Source organism: Limulus polyphemus, unplaced genomic scaffold (assembly GCF_000517525.1).
Source record: "Limulus polyphemus unplaced genomic scaffold, Limulus_polyphemus-2.1.2 Scaffold2522, whole genome shotgun sequence".
In the NCBI taxonomy this organism is placed as follows: domain Eukaryota; kingdom Metazoa; phylum Arthropoda; class Merostomata; order Xiphosura; family Limulidae; genus Limulus; species Limulus polyphemus.
Genome location: NW_013668132.1, coordinates 1 through 21,918, shown reverse-complemented (window position 1 = coordinate 21,918; position 21,918 = coordinate 1). Strand labels below are relative to the sequence as shown.

General features: G+C 33.0%; 1 protein-coding gene across 1 annotated transcript; it reads left to right on the top strand.

Moving 5' to 3' along the window:
* The first annotated feature begins 10,902 nt into the window (after positions 1-10,902).
* Positions 10,903-21,090, top strand: LOC106467187 (Na(+)/H(+) exchange regulatory cofactor NHE-RF1-like). Its single transcript, XM_022395315.1, has 4 exons — positions 10,903-11,538; positions 13,335-13,436; positions 13,699-13,785; positions 19,387-21,090. Exons 1-4 carry the CDS (start codon positions 11,044-11,046, stop codon positions 19,657-19,659), a joined length of 957 nt encoding a protein of 318 aa, XP_022251023.1. The 5' UTR covers positions 10,903-11,043; the 3' UTR covers positions 19,660-21,090.
* Positions 21,091-21,918: the final 828 nt, after the last annotated feature.

Sequence of the window (21,918 nt, the reverse complement as noted above, 5' to 3'; positions counted from 1 at the left end):
ACAGTTTTTAGTAGTAGTTGATACTAGATTATTCTGTCGAAACACTCTCTGTACTTTAGATAGCATATTTCTGATTGAGTTATTGTTGCATGACATAACATAGAAATGATATATTTTCCGGCCATATATGAATACGACTTAAAATTATTTTGTACTAAAAATATTATCTGAAATATTTCTTCCAGTTAATAAAAAATTGTATATATGTATATCTAACCTAGTATTTAATTCTGCCAGAAGAGATAAGCAGTATCTCTTAACTAGACACTTTTAGAACATGGTATCAGAATCTATGGATACTCTTAGAAGGTGAAATTAGCAGGTTGATATATTTAAGAGATGATATTGGCATGTCTGGATATTTTTAGGAGATGATATTGACATTTTTGGATACCTTTAGAGAATGATATTGGTATGGTGTATACTTTTAAAAGTTGATATTAGCAGGTATGGATATTTCTATAATATGATATTGGTATGTATGGATACTTTCATAACATCATACTGGAACCTATAGAAAAGTATACTAATTGTCTCTTTGCTATGATGATTGTGGAAAGTGGTAAGTGTCACGCTTGTATGAACCCCTTGTTAAAGTTAACTTTTAAAATTCATGTTAAAATTTTTTTGAAGGTTTGAACTGCATGCATGTGTGTTTTTAAAATTCATTCCACTTTTTTTCATTATCTTTGCCACCAGAGAGAACAGATTACAGGCAGACTGTTATTGTAGAATTCATGAAAAAGATTTAGGAAGACTTTGGAATTGTTATGCTACATCACACATGAATCCTAATCAATTCTTTAAATGTAAAGTTTTTGTTCATGGTGAGTGTTGTGTCATGATGAGGAAAAGACTCAGCTGAAGATGTCAAGTTTTCAGTGGCATCATATTGTAAAAACCATACAGTACTATAATCAACATCATCAAGCCTTAAAAATGAAATTTTATTTACGGTTAAGTTTGATTTCTCCCACTTTTGATGACTAAAAGCTTGGCTGCAACCCCCCGGTTAGCTGGTTGATACTGACTTCTGTCTTTCTTTTTTCAGGCTAATTTTTGCTGCAACCCTTGGTACCCTTAATAGTCTCTTCTAGAAGTTTAAGAAAGCTTGTGTAGTTTACAGTTTAAAAAATCAGCTCAGCAAAAATAGAAATATTACCTACTTTGATTTCTCACAGTGTGTACAGAGCTCAGTAGTTCAATTATTAAACCCTGCAAGCATAGCCCTAGGAGTAGGGGTCACAACTCCTGGTGACCCCAAAATGATGCCATGTTTAAATGACAGAAATGCAATCCCCTAATTTTGGCAGGGAAATTAGTAAAATAACTACCACATCTACCAACTCACAGAATTTGCTTCACCAGTTTAGGTGTTATTCACCATAAGGTTTGAAAGTTAGTTTAACCTGCATTACTGTGGTAGGAAAGACTGTTTAGAAGAATCCCAGAACTGTAACTCTTTTGCTTTGAAAATATTTGATATACTGACTTGATATAATTTCTTAGAGTACATGTTATGAGTGTAATAATGCTAAAGATGACCATCAGAGTCAGTGGTAACATGTTGCTTTTTTTTCTTATTAGCCTCAAATGATATAATTTCTTAGAGTACATTTTATGAGTGTAATAATGCTAAAGATGACCATCAGAGTCAGTGGTAACATGTTGCTTTTTTTTCTTATTAGCCTCAAATGAAAGATACGTAGGTACTCACTTTTCAAGAGGACTCATTATGATGGTAGAACTTATATTAAAAGATTTAAGATTCACTATTTGTAAACTTGTATTAATTTTCTATGGCTTGTAATGTAGCAGGTTTAGATTCAAATCTCAGGTTGTGGATACTGTTCAATCTGCGTAGATTATAACATTAGAACTAAACATATACACCTAGTAATGAGCATAGCTAATTAAATATAACTTTCAAAGAATGCATCAGTTGTTTGCCCTCATTGTTAATGATATATTTGGCCATAAATCCAATAAGATCTCAGAAGATTTGGCCAGCCCAGGAAGATTAGGTTGTCTTAAATCCATATATCAAGTTTAACAATGCAGAATAATTAAATAATAAACATAAAATTATATTAGACATAATAAAAGTTTATGTATATATATTAAATATTCTAATTAACAGCATGTACGAGCACATATTACAACTCATTTGGCTTCATTGGTTAAAATGCTATCACACATCTCTTGGTTCCCTGACGTTATAGAAACTTATCTATGAAAAAAATTTGGATATTTTGTTCTCTGGGTGGAGTTTCTGTTAAAGTACATTGAGGGACTTTTTATACATATATATTTAAATGGATTGGTTTCCACCTAACTTACAAGTCAATGTAAGAAAATCTCCATGTTGTTACCAAGTTTACTTGGGTTCTATTCACAGTTACAACATATTTCAACTGTAGTTACTTAGTGAGTATAGAGGGTATGATTGAGGACGCATCATTTTTAGTTGTAGGCAAACACACATTTTCAAGCCTCCTTTAACAAAACAGGTCTTTGTTGTGGCTGTTATTTTTTTATTTTAAATATACATTAGCTGTGATGAATAAAGTATTCCTTAGAGGTGTAGAATATTATTGTTACACTAGAGGGAGCCAATGACTCTTTAACTTCTAAGCTAAAAGTCTGTACATACCATTCAGAAATGAATAAAATAGAAGAATTTTTAACAGAATCACACCTTATACTTCTTCCTGTGAAAAAGAAGTATGTAAAGTTATTGTACATACTATCTAGTAAGTGATAACCATCAAAGTATGGTTCTCACCATTAATGTTAGAAATAAGTTTTTTACTTTTTTGTCTATAAATGAAATATGAATCAAAAAGAGTAGTTGTTTTGTTGTTGAGGTTAGCATGTTAACTATGAAGTAGAGCTAATTGTGGTTTAAGTATTAGAGGTGACTAGCAGTGTGTTTAACTTCAAAAGAACTAGAGAATATTTAATCCCTCATCTAAAGAACAGTTAGCCTCTTTATGGGATTTATTGTTTTTGTGATCTTAGTATTTTCTAAATATTGTGAATGAGTCTGATCATACTCCTTTCCAACTGTCGTGAAAATAGGGCTATATCTGACCATACTGCTTTCCAACTGTTATGAAAATAGGGCTGTATCTGACCATACTGTTTTCCAACTGTTATGAAAATATGGCTGTATCTGACCATACTGCTTTCCTACTGTTATGAAAATATGACTGTATTTGACCGTACTGCTTTTCAACTGTTATGAAAATAGGGCTATACCTGATCATACTGCTTTCCTACTGTCATGAACAAGGCTGTATGTGGTCATATATATATATATATATATATATGTGTGTGTGTGTGTTTGTCAGGTGTCATGAACAGGACTATATATCTGTACAAATATATGTTTTCTAGGTATGAACAAGACTGTACTTGATCATACTTGTTTTCCAAGTATTATGTGTAGTGCTATACCTATCCTCGTGTTATTGTAAATGGCAAAGAAAACGTTCTAGGAATTTGAAACCTCTTTAATAATTGTATTTCTTGTCACAACAAGTTGATGAAGCAAAGAAGGTGAAGTCTAAGTCAGTGTGTACAACTTGAATAAAATATTTTTGAACAAAAACTTCTAGAGTCCCAAACAGCACTTATTATGGAATGTTTCTCTCTGTAATTCATGAGTGATGGCCTTCAGCTGCTTTTCTGTTAGGTTTCAAAATTAATGCTGTTTTTAATGGTCAATATGTATTGGACTTGGTTTTACTTTGTTGATTTTTTAAATACGGTATAATTTTTGTTTACAAAAACAAAATAGATGTTTTTATCATCTACACTTTTGTGTAGTTCTGAAATTTTTGACTATTAACTGCGTTGATTTTGACCTACAAACCATATATGGAGGAACCATATTATTTCATGATCTATTTTGACGTTTTGATGAAGTGGTTTCAGGTGTGAATTAGACATTTTATTGACTTAGTGAGAAGTTTTGTAATAGCACTGTAAGATCATTAGCAATTCAATAAATTCATGTAGTTCTGTGTTTTGTTGTGTTCATTTAGCAAAAAAAAATTACATCATGTAAACACTGTATATAATAACTTGATTATTGTCTTATAAACATTGTTTAAATAAATGACACCTGTCGGGAAACATTTTATTTTCAATCCTCTCCATTCTTAATATCACTGTTGTAACCAAACGTTATTGGACACTGATGCTATAGATCAGTGGTCCATGGGATTCCATTATAGTTATTGTATTTAGTGGCCTATGATATTTTAGACAATATGTAGATAAAACACAATCCATTAAGGTTAAGTATGATTCTTAGCACACAAGTTAGTCTGAATTACTGTGGTAGGAACAACTTCTAAATCATTATCACTTTCTGAAGCTATAAGAATGTGAAAACATCTCTCTCCACTTACACTGACTATAACAACTAACACTAATTTCTTAATAATCTTCAGATTATAGGGGAAACCTTAGAAGCTAAAGGTTACAGAAGAAACTTTAAAGGTTATAGAAGAAACCTTAGAAGTTGTAGGTTATTATTGGAGAAACTTTAAAAATTATAAGTATTAGGAGAAATTATAGGTTATATATCTAAGGAGAAACTCAAGAAGTTATAAGAGAAACCTTAGAAGCTGTAGGTTATAGAAGAATTTATAGATTATCTAGAGAAACTCGAGAAGCTTTGGGTTATAAGGGAGGCCTAAGAATTGATCGTATGGTCACATAAGAAACTTTAGGTTATAAAGTTGCTTTAGGAAAGAAGTTCTAGAAAAACACAATAAACTTTTCGTTAAAGGAGAAGCAATAGGTTATAAAAAAAACAAAAATATAAGTGGCTTTAGGTTATATTCAGACCAAAGATGTTTTAGGTTACATGAAAAGCCCAAATAGTTTTAGGTTATAGGAGAAATTCAAGTAGCTTCAGATTATAAGAGAATACCAAATCCTTTATTTTGTAGGGGGGCTCAAGAGTATTTAGGTTATAGGAGAAACTAAAGGAGCTTTAGGTTACAGTGAAGTACCAAGAGTTTTTAGGCTCTAGAGGAGGTCCAAGCAGCTTTATAGCGTAGGAGAAATTCAACCAGCTATAGGTTATTGGAGAATTCCAAGAAACTTTTTAAGTTTTAGGGAAAGCCAAAAAAGCCTTGTTATTAGAGAATTTCAAGGAGCTATAGGTTATAGGAGAAACTCGAGGAGCCTTAGATTATTGGATACGTAGAACCAGGTTGCTTTAAGCTATAAGAGAAGTCCATGTAGGTTTACGTTTTAGGAAAAACAAGTAGCTTTAGATTGTAGAATAAACCCATGAAGCTTTAGGTTATAGGAGAAACTCAAGAATCATTAACTTATACGAGAAACTAGCAAAGCTGGGGGGAGAAATCGAAGAACCTTTAGGTTTTGAGATCACTGGGATGAAGTTTGAACATTTATATTTAGGTCATAAAACTAGTCTACATTGTAATATAACGGTAGTTTTGATGGTCTTAATTTTATTATTCACAATGCAACTTTTTATTTGCGATGTATTGATAAGCTTTACCTTACGAATTGACATAATAGTCTAGAAAATATTTTCAAAAATTGTATAAAGCCATAAAATGACGTCACGATCGAGAAGTACGAGCCATCGCATATTTTTCTCAGAGCTCTTTTGCTCGACCGACAAGTTTTTTTGTTTAGTTTTTTTCCTTGTTAATTTACAGTTACCAACACTTTTCTCTCTCATTTTTTCCCTCAGTTTTATGCGTGTGTGTGTCGGGGAATTTTTCTTCTTATTTCAAAAAGGTAGGCCATGTAACTTTTTCGAACAACCATAAAACTTGAAAGTTAACACTACTACTGGAGTAATTACATGTGGTATACTTCACTGAACTAATAAATATTTTTTGTTCTAGATGAAAAGCCATTTCTATATACTATAATGCGTTATCGATAGGGATATTAATTTTGTAAAAAGTATGTGTATCCAATTAATGCACCTTTTTCTGTGCTACATACACTGATTAGTTCGTAGTGTAATTTCTATGGAATGCGAGTTTTCGAAAGCGAACTTTAAGATAGATACTGCCCTCTCTAGTATGTCAAATTAGGCCTACTAACTTTTGGTCACTTTCGTGGTACAAGTATTTCGTTTGTGTATATGCTGCATACTAATCACACATATCTTCAGGAATTTGTGATTTTCGTGACTGTGAATAATTCACATTATATTATACGGTAACTGAAAAATGCTGTCATTGCGAAAATGTTGCTTATTTCGCATTTTCTTTTTTTAAACCAAATTTTTGTATCGAGTGACATTAACTAAATGGCTCAAACAAAATATGCTGCGTTTGATATCATCTTTCAAATCTTTTACACGTGCAGCAGTTGTGAACATAAAATCAATCAACAGAATGCAGGGTGGTGTTCAGTTTTACCGTGGTTCTAGTATATGTGAAGCAATAGCAATAAGGTTTAAAAAAACATTTTGCACAAACGTCGAATGAGGGGTTAAAGCGCCGTCTAACATTGAAAATAAAAGGTGTCCATGTTTTTTAAATAAACATTTGCTATATTGAAATTAAATTAATATTTTCGAACTACCTAATTATAAAGTATCCACATGTAACAGAAGAAATAAAATATTGAAATAAAGTCAGTGCGCGCTTATGAAATAAACATTCGGTCGTTACATTTTTATATAAAGTTTCATTTGTATCACATTATATTCAAAACTTTTTGTGCTGAATGATGTGGTAAAGCGTTATGGTTTGTTGATTAGTTTAGCTGAAAACAAGTATAACCTGCATTTTATTATTTTAAAGTACTCGAGTGATGTAATGACCTGTGTATCTTAAAGAATCTTCGATTTCATAAAATTACAAAAACAGTGACAAACTATGAATATGGACTGAGCGTAGAACGGATATGCGGTGACGTTAGACCAATTGTATATGACGTGAAGTGAAGTTATTTCGAACGGATGTGTGGATCATATTAGACCAGTTGTATATAACGTGCGGTGAACTTACTTAGAACGGATGTGTGGATTAGAATCATGAGATGACCTTGAGTATAACGAATGCGCGGATTAAACTACACAAGATGTATACTGAGATGACCTTAAGTACAACGGATGTGTGGATTAAACTACACAAGATGTATACTGAGATGACCTTAAGTACAACAGATATGTGGATTAAACTACACAAGATATATACTGAGATAACCTTAAGTACAACAGATATGTCGATTAAACTACACAAGATGTATACTGAGATGACCTTAAGTACAACGGATATGTGGATTAAGCTATACAAGATGTATACTGAGATGACCTTAAGTATAACGGATATGTGGATTAAGCTATACAAGATGTATACTGAGATGACCTTAAGTACAACGGATATGTGGATTAAGCTATACAAGATGTATACTGAGGTGACCTTAGGTACAACGGATATGTGGATTAAGCTATACCAAGATGTATACTGAGATGACCTTAAGTACAACGGATATGTGGATTAAGCTATACAAGATGTATACTGAGATGACCTTAAGTAGTATACAACTTATTCAGTTTAATCCACACACCCGTTAGCTTAATCCACATATCCGTTGTACTTAAGGTCATCTCATTTAATCCACATATCCGTTATACTTAAGGTCATCTCAGTATACATCTTGTATAGTTTGTTTATGAAATAACGATCCTACTTAAGGTCATCTCAGTATACATCTTGTATAGCACCAACGTACCGAGTTCTTGTTTAAAAAATTAACTAAGGAAATATAGGCGAAGTTGCGCTGTTTCTATATTTGGTTATTTCATAATTAAATACACATATATAGTTTTTAGTAATCAGCCAAAAGTAAACAAAGTGTCAACAGAAGCCACTGTATGTGACTATTCAAGCCAACTAATTGCTAATGCTTCATAATAATATAAATTATCTAGAAAAAATTGAATACCATAAGCAGCTGCACTAAAACTATACAACCAAATTTTTATTTTTACATCTCAACAATCGAGGGTTCGACCGAACCCCTAGAACCTTTACTGAGTATGTGTCTTACTAATAAAGATCGGAATACATTGCTTATTTAAAATGGAACTATGATATTTTTGCTTTTAAAAAGTTTGAGTAAGATCTACAGTTAATATAAAACAGCCAGATTTATTAATTATAAAAAACATCGTTCTTGAAGATACCAATCGTGCCCTCTTACCATGACAGTAAATTAATCTACTTTTTATATATGTTAATTGTTTATTGAAAAGATTCATTTGGCCATCCTATCACTGATTGATAAAATACTAATTAAATATTCAATATCCGTGATTTAGGCTTCTAATCATACCTTCGCAATCCGCACGTGAAAGTTCTTATATTTTTTTGCATTTGATTGGCACATGGGCGAACACGCTTCTCTGTGTTAGTCGTTCCTAATTTTGGGCATCCTGTGGCTCAGCGTAAGTCTGTGGACTTAAACGCTAAAAATTGGGTTTCAATACCAGTGCTGAGTACAACGCAGACAGTCCATTGTGTAGGTTTGCACTTAACAATAAACAATTAAACCCTAATTTTGAACTGATAGGTTAGAGGGAAGGCAACTAGTCAACAGCACCCACCGTCAATTCTTGTATAACCGAATGCTTGGATTTGACTGTCGCCAAGGTGCGAATTGGAGACTAACAACGATCTGGTAAAAATATTTATATATCGGCCCTCCAGTGGATTAGAGGGATCCTGAAACAACTGACTAGAGTGGCGCATTTAATGTTGCATATCCTGTAATATATACCAATACTATTCATACAGTTCAAAATGAAACAAAACTACAGTGAGCAATGTTTTTTGTTTTGAATGTAATTTTTATTACATTTATTACTTGTCTTAATAAAGTATAAAACATATGACCACAAAACTGAAACTACTTTACACGGAAAGAATTTTAAAAGTCAAATATTACAGTTATTTCTTTATCACTCCTCTTCGCTATAAACCGGATAGGCATTAAAGAACCAGCCCGGGTAATATCACATGCTACATACTTGCTAAACAATTAAAATTTAAAATCAGTTTCTAAGAATGCGTCGTCAGATGCACCGGCACATCGGGAAATTGCCCGATATCTTAGAGAGCCAATCCGCCCCTGTGGACACCCGATTTAAACACCGTGTTGAAAAAAAAATAACTTTTTTTGTTTGTTTGATTAATCACTAGCCCGCCAGGTATTTTCCCGGTGTCCCCAATCGGCATTTGTAGTCGTCGTTATAATGCACCCAGGGCTCAAAGTGCAGAGCGCTATTTTTTCTTTGCGGTAATAGGACGCAAAATAATGGTTTGCGTATCCACAGCTCAGTTGGGTAATCGATGGACTACGACAGACACGACCTAATGTGACAATAATAAAAGGCTTAGAACTTGCTAAAGAATAGAAACGTTCAAAGTGACACTGTAGATTTAAAGTATATCTTTTATTTCAGCGACTGTTTTAATAACTATTAGAAAATATAGAAATTAACGTGATAAATAAGACAAATATTTTACCATACTAGCATTTACAATTTCTAACAGTGTCTGAACCTAAAATTGGAAGTGCTTATTTTTTAAGGTTAACTCTTATGTAAGACGCCTCACAAAATTTGCAAACCTATATTGAAAATGTGCAGAGCTATACACATTAGTTAACTTTAAAAACTGTTTAAACTTTTAATATTCCAAATTGTGTCAAACATTTTTTTGGTGTTTTTCTTGAGACGAAAACATGACACAAAGTAAGTATAGCCTAGTTAACGTCCCGGATAGGATAGAGCCACTGAGATGGTAATTCCTTTACGAGTAGAAATATATGAGACTACTTCACCGAATTTGCTCGTTAAGGTACAGTTGTGTTTTCGAATATTTGCGCAAAGTTACTCGAAGTCTATCTGCGCTAGACGTCCCTGATTTTGAAGTGATAGGTTAGGAGGAAGGCAGCTAGTTAATAGCACCCACCTCCAACTCTTAAGCTTCTCATGTCGTACCAGTACTTTTTTTCGCGGTAACGGGACGCAAACAGTGGACCCGCAGATTTATAGTCCAGCACGCTAACTACTGGGCCACACTCGGTCCTAGCTAAAGAAACAGTCGCGTTTACTTTTTTCCCCCTTTAGACGGGACAGGCATTTAGTTTGAAAGCGAGGTTCGAAAGAGGCGAACCTTACCCAACTGGGATGTTTAGGAATATATTTCACCATTGATTCACTTCTTTTCCAAAATGACATGTTTATGTGGGCTTCCTGACAAAGCCAGAGCGATGACAAAACCGTTAGTATGAGTATAGAGAAGTTATCTTTGTTGACGTCTAAATTGTTCAGGTTTAACGTTTACTACTTAGAAAAACATTACTTGCGATCCTCTAGCCCCCCCCCCCCAGTGGCGCAGCGGTATGTCTGTGGACTTAAAACGCTAGAAACCGGAATTCGATACCCGTGGTGGGCAGAGCACAAATAGCTTTGTGCTTAACTTCAAACAAACAAACAATTCGTTCTCTAACCTAATTAAATATCCAGTCCAAACAGATAATAGTCATAACACATTATAGTTTAGAACAATTTAATTTTAATTGAAACTTTTTTAATGAAAATGCACTGACTAAAACCAAGATCTATTGGAATGAAAGTTAATTAAAATTTCATGCAGACGATTTTTATACTCTGTACGTATGAGTAGTGAAGTGTTTCAAATATGAGAAAAATATCCAGCTGAAATGCAGCAACAAACTAGAATTTCTGTGAAGGTTCAGTGCGGAGACTTGTTCAACCTCAGGCACTAACAAGTAGTCTTTGATTTTGTCAGTGTAATTTTAAGGATAGATGGCGCTACTTGCATATATAAATAAGTCACGTGATTGGGAGTAGTTGAGCAGGAAAATACTTGGAAGGCCATTAGCAGATGCTTGACATTTTGTATTTGGGTTCGTAGTTTAGTTGGCATATGTTGTTGGACTTCACTCTTGCAAGTTTAATTTGAAGTTGTTCTTCTTACATAATTAATTAATGAAGTTGTAATGTCTTTTCCTGAGCTTCCACCAGATGCTCCAGCTCCACGTTTATGTCATTTAGTTAAATGGCCAGATTTTGATGGATATGGTTTTAATTTACACGCAGAGAAATCGCGGGCAGGACAGTTTATCGGCAAGATAGATGTTGGCAGCCCTGCAGAATTTGCAGGAATGAAGGAAGGAGATCGCATTATAGAAGTTAATGGGGTGAACATCGCAAATGAAAATCATAAACAAGTTGTTGAAAGGATTAAAGCTGTTCCACACGAGACTAGACTATTAGTGCTCGACGAAGAAGCAGATAAATGGTATAAAGAGAGAAAAATTGTTGTTAGAAACACACAGTCGAACGTGCTTTATTGTAAAACACCAAGTAAACAACCTTTAAAAGGAAGTGACGAACTTGCAACAGATATAAACGGGGAGAATCACAATGGAACTGACCATGTCAGTGAAGAAGAAAATGACAGTGGCCATGTAGGAAACGAATCTCCTGTTTTGGTAAATTGTAGTTTCCACTTTAAGTTTGAACTGAAATGTTTCATAAACCGCACCCTTTAAAAATTAAAAGTATAGGCCGTAACATCACTGATTTATGATACTGTAACTATAGTACTTATAACTTAACCAACTTCTATCACTTATATTACACTAAAGTTCCCGCGTGGATAATTTCTTCAGCTCGTGGAAATGACAGTAGACGTCGATATAGATGACGAGTGGGATTTTTTTTTCTTTTTTCTATTACACTTACAACTAATAATATCAGTAAGGTTGATGGCAGGAACTTGTAAAGTTGATATGTAAGAAAAAAGGTTAGTTACACCATGACATAAATCTAAATTTGAATGACATATTTGCCATGATGTGATATAAATCTGTTAAAGATTTTCTTAAAAGTTAAATCAAAAAAGTTTTAGGGCTGTGTTTTTATGATTATTATTTTATGTTTCAAAAGATAGTAGAGCATAAAAATTATATATGAACGTGTGTGATCATCGCTGCTTACACTTACACTGTTACAGTAGGTTCCTTGAAACATTTTAAAGTTATTTGTGCTAATAAAAGAACTAGCAGAAAAAACAAATGGTTAAAAATGAATTGGTTATTTAAATGATTATTGTTGTTTCATTCATATCAGCACAAGTCTTGTATAGAGAATTGTACAGAGATAAATCTCAAATACATTGAATATAAATTTGTTTTGTAAATATCCTTCTTTAAAGAATGTTTTAGGTATAATTTATAAACAACATAATATTACAAATTAAGATTATTTGTAATGTTATACAGTTTATTCATAGGAGTTCTGATTGTTCTGTAAGTGAAATTTTTAAATAAGTAAATTTAATTTAAATCTTAACAAAAAAAGGGGGGGGGAGACTCTTAATTGTAACATAAATTTGAAGGCCTAGAAGTGGTGGTCCACAATGGTTTTCCCATTTGTTTCATCAAACATCCATCTTATAATTTTTATTAAGTATTCATCAAGTCTTCTCTTGAACTCTCCTAATCTTGTTGCATCAACCATGCCTTAAGGCAACCTATTCCAAGTGCTGAACACCCTGTTAAAAAAATAAAATAAATAAATTGCCCTAATTTGTAGCCAACTCCTACCCTACCAATCCTTAAGTTAAACCAATGTTGCCTAGTCCTACCACTCTTGTTATTAAACATAAAAAAAGATGATGTATCAGTCCTATCTACTACATTCAGTTAGGTAAGTCTGCCCCTTTAATGAAATTTTCCTTCTCTCACTGCTCAAGTTACTATATAAGTAAAGGGACGGTATGAAACCTGTAAATTTATTGCTGGACAGGTGAGGTTCATATTGACCTTGTTTTACTCATAAAACTGTCTTTATGAAGAAAAAAACATCGAGGGATAAATATAGATGGATTGTTAACTTTGACAAGAAGTAAAACAAAAGTATGGACAAGTGAAATGTTATCCTTTTCAAACTGTATGCTGATAACTAATTTTTAAGATCTTTTTAAAATCTGTAAAATGTGATAAATTAATGCTGGAAACAAAAAAACATTTTCTTGAGTGGTGAGGAAGAAATGAGCATTGTGATAATATCAAAAAACCTGTTAAAGTCAAGCTACGTTGTATGAGATTAAAAATAGTCCATGTTCATAGGGTCTTCTATAATTGGCACTTTGTATGTCAACAGTTAAAGATCAGATCCTTCTTGTATGTACTTAAACATGTAACAGGTACGTACATGTAGACATTCCATTAGCTTGTATTGGTTTTTGTTTTGTTTTTCTTTGTACTTGGAACCACCTGTGTAGATCCTCCACTGTATAAACAGGTTTGTAAATGACAACAGTAGAAAACTGCTAGCACTGTCCAACCTCGCCTTAAAACCTAAAGAAAAGCTTGTTTTCCACTTGGCCAGTTGACTGAGTAGCAAGGTTAGTTGCTGTAACATGTAGATTTTTTTTTAATCATAACAGATTTAATAGTCACTAGTTTTATAGTTGACTACACAGTAGCAGTTGCTTTTTTATAGGACAACAATGACTTCATAGTTGTATGTCCACTGTCTCTACCAGAATAATATGTTTAAGTATAAAGTCTTGTTGTTTGGTTCACACAGTTACAGGAATTTCCAGTTAGATGTGAGTGCACTAAAAAGATTTCCATTGTTAACAGATAAAAGACCATCATAGAGACCTTGGTATTGGTAGTCTTATTTTACATGTCTTGGAGAGTTTTAAGGTCAAGGTCAAAGTATTTCAAGTGAGATGTTACTGGATTTACGGCCAAAAATATTGTTAACAGCGGGGATACCTAACTGATAAAACAATAGATTCTAATCGTTATAAGTAATATAGTTAGAACATTATACTAAATTAACTGTGGTCGTTACTAGGAATATATTTTCAGTTTTGATCTATGTACATAGCTTTCTTTTACTAGAAGTTAATATTGAGTAAAATCATATGACGAGCAAACTAATGGAGCAAAAGCTGACATATCAGCAGATCATCTTACTCTGTTTGTCAGAATGACAAGCTTGACCTGGTGAAACTAGTTGTACATTGTATTTAGTAAACTGGTATAACATGTTACAATATTTATATGTTGTATTTATCAAATTAGTATAAAATGATACTATGCATGGCTGCCTACAGTTATTGTTAGACTGGTGAAATGATGATGTGTCTGGCTGCTTACTTGTATTGTCAGACTAGTGTAACATTTGGTGTATAGTTAATATTTAGTATTGAATGATAATGTACTGCAGTAGCCCTAAGGAATTCTGCATCATGTAAATAAAGAAATAACAGAAAACTAATAAACATAAAGTTCGTAGCTGACAAAATTTCTACAGTGCTGTCAAAGAAAATTGGCATTTGATGTGTAACTATGATAATGGCTGGTATGTATAAATCTTGTAAATATAAGTTTTCCTGGTATACGTGGAATTTAACCACTATGTTGTCTGTGTGTAACCAGGTTACTTCTTTTGTATGTGAAATAATCTGATATACATTAACACACTTTATATATATAATTATAATTTATGAGGAACTGCCCAAAAAGCTTAAGAAACTTGTACGTTTTACCTTAACATAAAATACACGCTTTTCTCATAAATGATGATGTTCTTGATGGATATCTGGGATGTTGAAATGCTGTAGTAAGGTTGTTGACATGTGATTTTCTACAAGACATTAGTGTAGTAACCATGTTTATTAATAATTTGTTACGAAAATTTAGTTAATGATATAGATAGCTACCAAAAATTAGCTTGTAAAATAAGGAAGCAAGTACCCTAGAACAAATTAAGTAGAAATGCATCATGTTTTAATCTGAAATCTACACTGTCTACAATGCTTAGAATCAACAGTTAGTACTTTTATTTGTTGTTGTAAACCAGTTAACATTCCTTAAGATTCAGCTAACTTAGGTGATTTTGGTTAGTCCATCTTAAATTCACGTATGAAGTTAATAATGCAAAACAACATTCCTGACTTTAAGAGTTACATCAATTGTTATTCACAATTATTATAAATATTCTGACCAATAGCTATAAACAAGATTGTAGTAGATCATTACTTGTTTCTCTCAAACTCTGTAGTCAGCTACTAACAGTTAAAAGTTGGTTTTGTTAATGTTTTTTCTAAGTACATAGTTGGCTGCCAAAAATCAAGTTATTTTTGGTAGTGCTATGTGTAACTATATACTAAACTAGGAACAATTAATAATTGAGTTTATTAGTGCTTTGTCTAACTAGCTTATTTAAATCTATATACTTGTGAAAAGGTCACAGGGAAACTTGCTGAATTAGCTGTATTTCAATCTCTGTACTTGGTGTGAAATGGTTACAGTCAAACTTACTGGATAAGCTGTATTTTAATCTCTGTCATCATTATCATCAAGTGCCGTGCTTTGTAGCATAGGTGATCATGTCCCTCCACCTTTCCTGGTCCCAGACACTTATGATTACTTGGTGTGAAAAAGTCATAGTGAAATGCTGGATTAGCTGTATTTAAATCTGTATAATTGGAGTGAAGATGTCACATTGAAACTTGCTGGATTAGCTGTATTTAAATCTCTATACTTGGAGTGAAGATGTCACATTGAAACTTGCTGGATCAGCTGTATTTAAATCTCTATACGTGGAGTGAAGATGTCACATTGAAACTTGCTGGATTAACTGTATTTAAATCTCTATACTTGGAGTGAAGATGTCACATTGAAACTTGCTGGATTAGCTGTATTTAAATCTCTATACTTGGAGTGAAGATGTCACAGTGAAACTTGCTGGATTAGCTGTATTTAAATCTCTATACTTGGAATGTAGATGTCACAGTGGAACTTGCTGGATTAGCTGTATTTAAATCTCTATACTTGGAGTGTAGATGTCACAGTGGAACTTACTGGATTAGCTGTATTTAAATCTCTATACTTGGAGTGAAGATGTCACAGTGAAACTTGCTGGATTAGCTGTATTTAAATCTCTATACTTGGAGTGAAGATGTCACAGTGAAACTTGCTGGATTAGCTGTATTTAAATCTCTATACTTGGAGTGAAGATGTCACAGTGAAACTTGCTGGATTAGTTGTATTTAAATCTCTATACGTGGAGTGAAGATGTCACAGTGAAACTTGCTGGATTAGCTGTATTTAAATCTCTATACTTGGAGTGTAGATGTCACAGTGGAACTTGCTGGATTAGACGTATTTAAATCTATACTTGATGTGAAAAGGTCACAGAATATGAATCTTTGTGCTGTATCCACTAGAATAAGGAACTATGTGATATATCCACTAGAATACGATTTTTTGGTGCTACATCCACCAGTAAAAGAATCTTTGTGCTATGTCCAGTACATATGTAGATGTATATGTTAATTTACTAACACTGCACATGATTCTATTATTCCAAAAATCAACATCTAAAATTCAATACCTTATAGTTAAAGGGAGTAATTAGAACATAAAGTCATATGGAATATTCGATTAACAACAACAGAATTTCAAGTGGATGGATTTTCACAACAACAGATGCTCCTGTTTTCTATAACAAAACTAAGTTGAACTAAATAGTGAGTTTGATGTTCTAATATTATAAATGTTGTATTATATTTTCTCAAAAACATTGTCTTTAAAATAACATCAAACCTTCATAGGCTAATATTTGGAAAAATATTAAAATCACCAATTTCCAAATATTTGAATTTTGGGTCTATAAATACATTTTTTTTTTATATACAATCATTACAGCCTATAGTTCTTTATATTTGGTAGCAAAAGAATGCAAGTTGTACAGTTTCTTAAACTATTTTCCTTTTACACCAGGTTGTACTGTGGTGCATTATTTATATTAATTAGATATTTTTGAGTACCCTAGTATTTGGAGGCATTTCCCATGGCTGATCTTCTAATTTGTAATTACAAATAGATGTATTTGAATACACAAGTATTAAACAGGAACTACTCTGGCCTTTCTTCCAAGTCTTAATAATATTTGGTGTTTTTCATTATACTGATACTTGTGGTGGTGTGTCAAGGGAATGAAGTATTTAATTATTTGATAGATTGTTTAGGCAGAGTATTCATGATGAGTACATTGGAACACAATGTAAACTAGAGATCTCAAACCTCTTCCTTCATCTCCATAGCATCTGCTGATTCTAGTTCTACATCAGCTGGGTTATAAGCAATCTCTGCTTCTGGTTCAGTCTCCTCGGTCTTTGATGATATCAAATCTTCTTCTTCTTTACTTTGCTACATGAAATATCAGATTGAAGTTAAACATTCCATAGTTTCAGTTATTAAAGGATACCTACACATGTATATTATATCCTGTTAGAAAACCAAAACCTGTACAACATGTACAGCAACTAATGTCTTGTAGAAAATCACAGTTGCTGCCCATTCCAATGTATTCATCATGAATACTCTACAACAGCCAGTTGCTGCCCATTCCAATGTACTCATCATGAATACTCTACAACATAATAAAATACATTCCAGTGTACTCATCATGAATACTCTACAACAGTCAGTTGCTGCCCATTCCAGTGTACTCATCATGAATACTCTACAACAGCCAGTTGCTGCCCATTCCAGTGTACTCATCATGAATACTCTACAACAGCCAGTTGCTACCCATTCCAGTGTACTCATCATGAATACTCTACAACAGCCAGTTGCTGCCCATTCCAGTTATCTTTTAGAACATCTACGTAACCTAGTTTTGGTACCTTAACTCTTTTGTGTCCAGATGGATTTAGCCCAACTCAAAAGCAAATTTACACCATTCAATTGACAAAATTATAGAAAAGAAATGTGTAGTCATTTTTCCATACATTAGAAAAAACTTTAGGTAAAATTGTTATGTTCTTATTGTACATGAGGAAGCACTTCACTTAGTAAAGGTGGCACCACTTGTTCCTTTGTAAAGTTGGTTGTCATGAGATGCTGTTTTATTGTTATCTCCATCTAAACGTTTACATTTGTAAATCAACGTTGAAACACCTGTTTAAAATATGACATGACACAAATAGTAGCGTGAATGGTGGTGAATAGTTTGAAAACTGGTGCTGTAAGAGTTTTACCTCTTTTGTCTTGATTTTTTTTAGTCCAATCTGCATTTTGATCATATTAGTGATTTTAAAACATGATACTCGATATGTAAGTGTTCATCTGGCTTATCTTTCCAATATGTACATACGTCTCTAGAATAATGCTCTACTGTTAGTAATCTGTAACAACCTACAGTAGCCTATAATAATTGACTCTGAATGTGTTTCAAGTGTGAAAGTAACCAATTTTGATTAATATTATTAGTAGTCTGTAACAACTCACAGTGACATGTAACAGCTGACACTGGATGTTTTTCAAGTGTGAAACTAACCAGTTTTGACTAATGTTGTGTTGATCCAGTTCTTTAAAAACAAAACTCAAATATATACCTCATTTTCCAGTGGTTTACATTAAATTGCGGCTTCAAATGGTGAAAAATAAGTCAGTTTCATTTTTTAATTTGCTTCTTTTTAAGGATTGTATATGAAAGAGCTTTTAAGGCTGAGGGAATCAGTTAACTACTTACCTTACATTCTTCAGTATCTAAGATGGAGACCTTACTAGTAAAGAATTAAAATCCTTTGAAGTCTTCTACTAGCAGAGGGTTAGTAGTAGAAGAAATATGGTTTGAAAATCCTGAACTTGTGTAAGCCATTCAGTAAGGCATGTGTTGTGTGGGTTTGATGGTCACGTTTTAACACATGAGCTGATTGTATATGGGAAGAGTAAACCTCATCTCCGGTTAGTATCAAAATAACCAGACTTGAAAAGGGAATGGCTCTCGTTAGATTCTTGATACGTATCTTGTTTTTGTGGTCAAATCTTAATACCTTTCTGTTAAGAATTTGTGTAAAATTGTAATCAGAATCTCTGTGAAAGTTAAGACCATTCTGAATAGCTTCAGTGTAGAATGTAGAACCCTGTTTTTATTATATCCTGGTCACAATCAGAATCTCTGTGAAAGTTAAGACCATTCTGAATAGCTTCAGTGTAGAATGTAGAACCCTGTTTTTATTATATCCTGATCACAATCAGAATCTCTGTGAAAGTTAATACCATTCTGAATAGCTTCATTGTAGAATGTAAAACCCTGTTTTTATTATATCCTGGTGACAACTTAGTGGTGATATAAGGTTTTAAACTTGCTTATTAATGAATATGTTAACTGTGTTCGTTCTGCATCTGTTTAAAAAGCTCAAGTTGACAACTTGCATCTTTTAACTATTTCCATTATTTACTTAAAACAAAGGAAATATTCTTGAACCATGTTTAGTTTACATTGTTTGTTCTTTTCTCTGATAGAACAAAATCTCTCCAGCCTCAACACCTAAAAGTCAAGATAGTGGTTCAAGGCAGAGAAGTGTTGACTCTGCTTCCGATTCTCCTCAATCCACCAGAAGTGCCCAAAGTCAGAATGATCAGCCTGAATCAAAAATGAAGACATCTTCAGAAGACTTGAACCTGAACATGAGTGCCTCAGAGATGAGGCAGTTACTGAGTGCTCGGAGGAAGCGGGACCCGAGAAAAGAACAAATGGATATGCGTGAGAAGTACCACATTATACAGCAGATGTAATTGTCCAGAGAGCCTAAAATATCCCCATGATTGGTGTGAAAAGCTGTTAGCTTAAGTTTATGCTGTTGCTAATCACAGAAATGTTTCAAATTTGTATAAGCAGTTTTTATATCTTTGTTTTACCACTATTCTAATTATTCCAGAAAATTAAAGTTTAGAGTAACTTGTAGGAATAATTGTTGGCATATTCAGTCGGTAGTTATGTCTTGGAACATTAAACCTTTTATAAGTTGCTGCACTTGTTGAACAGCAGATTGTGCCTTACACCTTATTAAAACTATAACATTCCATTGGTAGAACATGTATAAAAGGAATGTATGTATAGAAAGTTTTATGTAAATTTTTCCTGGAGTGTTCACTTTCTAACATAAACTTGTAATGAAATTCTAGTGCCCCAAGAAAAATATAAAAAAAAATGTAAGAAAAGAAGTGGGCAATACACACTGCTATGGAAAATGTATTTTATTACTAAGGATTTTTTTAGACAACAACACTTTGTACTTTAAGAGTGAATCATAATGAAAAACACATCTTTTTTGTATTACCCAGGATTATTAACTTGCATTTGTGCTATTTAAAATAAGGAATTTATTTTGTACTTTCTGTGTTTTTAAGTTGGCTGTTTTATTAGTGATGTTTATCATACAGGCATCACTCATGATGGCTTGTTTATCATTCTTACTTAAAATACATCTGATTGATTTAATAAACTTGACGAAAAGCTTCATTTCCAATGTCACTGTAAATGATAACATAAGAAGAAAATATAGCTTTGTTGGTAGGTAAGATGACTGAATAACTATCCAGGGGAATTAAATGTTGATATTGTGGGTTAGTAGTCAATGTGAGGACATTAGAACAAAATGGTGTACCAATTTTCACTGGAAAACAGTAACTTGACCACTTTAAACACTGTAAGTAATAGATAAATGTGTAATAGTAACCACAGGAATGGATTAATGTGTGATGGTAAACCACAGGAATGGATTAATGTGTGATGGTAAACCACAGGAATGGACTAATGTGTGATGGTAAACCACAGGAATGGACTAATGTGTGATGGTAAACCACAGGAATGGACTAATGTGTGATGGTAAACCACAGGAATGGACTAATGTGTGATGGTAAACCACAGGAATGGACTAATGTGTGATGGTAAAATAAGCAACTAACTTTAGATGAAACCAAGGGGTAGGAGAACACAAGAACTGAAACTTCAAATGAGTAAAAAGTATGTTGTTTAGGGTTTGTTCTTTCTGCTTCATGGTTGCTAATTGCATCATCTCTAATATAAAGATAATTATAATATAATATAAAGATAAAAAAGGAAGTAAATAAATGTTTCTTGGAGCTAATCATGTGACAAAAATAATTTTTCTGTTGTTTCTTATGTTTGTAGTATAATTGAGTTTAACGAAACATTGTGTACAAGTTTACGAACTGTCAAACAGACCATTTCATTGATGTACAGGACAGACAGCTATAATAAAGAAACTGCATGTTTTCAAAATGTTGAATAATTTTTTGTATCCTCCCCCCTTCAAGTTGTGTAACGTTCACTGTCTATTTTTATTGCACAAAATGTTTAGTTCTTGATTACGGTTGCAAAGCTGTTAAAATTGTATGGTTTTCTTTTTAAGATTCCATGGGTCTTATCCACGTAACTTTTCCTTCTTGAACTGGGATATTTTTTATAAATGGTATTTTGTAACAGATGTTGTCACAATAAAAATGTTGTATGTGATCACATGTTGCTCTCTGTACATCTTTCCTACAATCTATGCACCCGGTGATAACTTGTGTGAAAACTTGGCACAATACAGACACATTTATTTATAATAGGAAAACTTCCATGCAAAAACTTCAAAGCATGATTTAACATTACCACTGTACAAAAACGAACGTCCTCTAGTGGTTAATTGGTATCTAAGACTTATACGCTAAAAATAGGATTTCGATACCCGTGGTAAGCACGGCACAAATATTCTATTATACAGCATTGTGCTTAAAAAAAAAATCAAACGCAAAAAAGGAACCTCGGTAACATTACCTGCAAAATGACATTGTGTCCGTGTTTTTTTTTGTTAACTAGGATATAATGTCATGCTCGAATAACCATGGAAAGTCATCAAACATCTATATACTATTATAAAGTGAAATTCCAACTACAAATAGCAAAACTTGTGCGATTTAAGTTTTATCTTTTTTTGGTGGGGGGGGGGGGCATTTTCTTCAGTGAGCCCGAACTAGAGGCTGTTA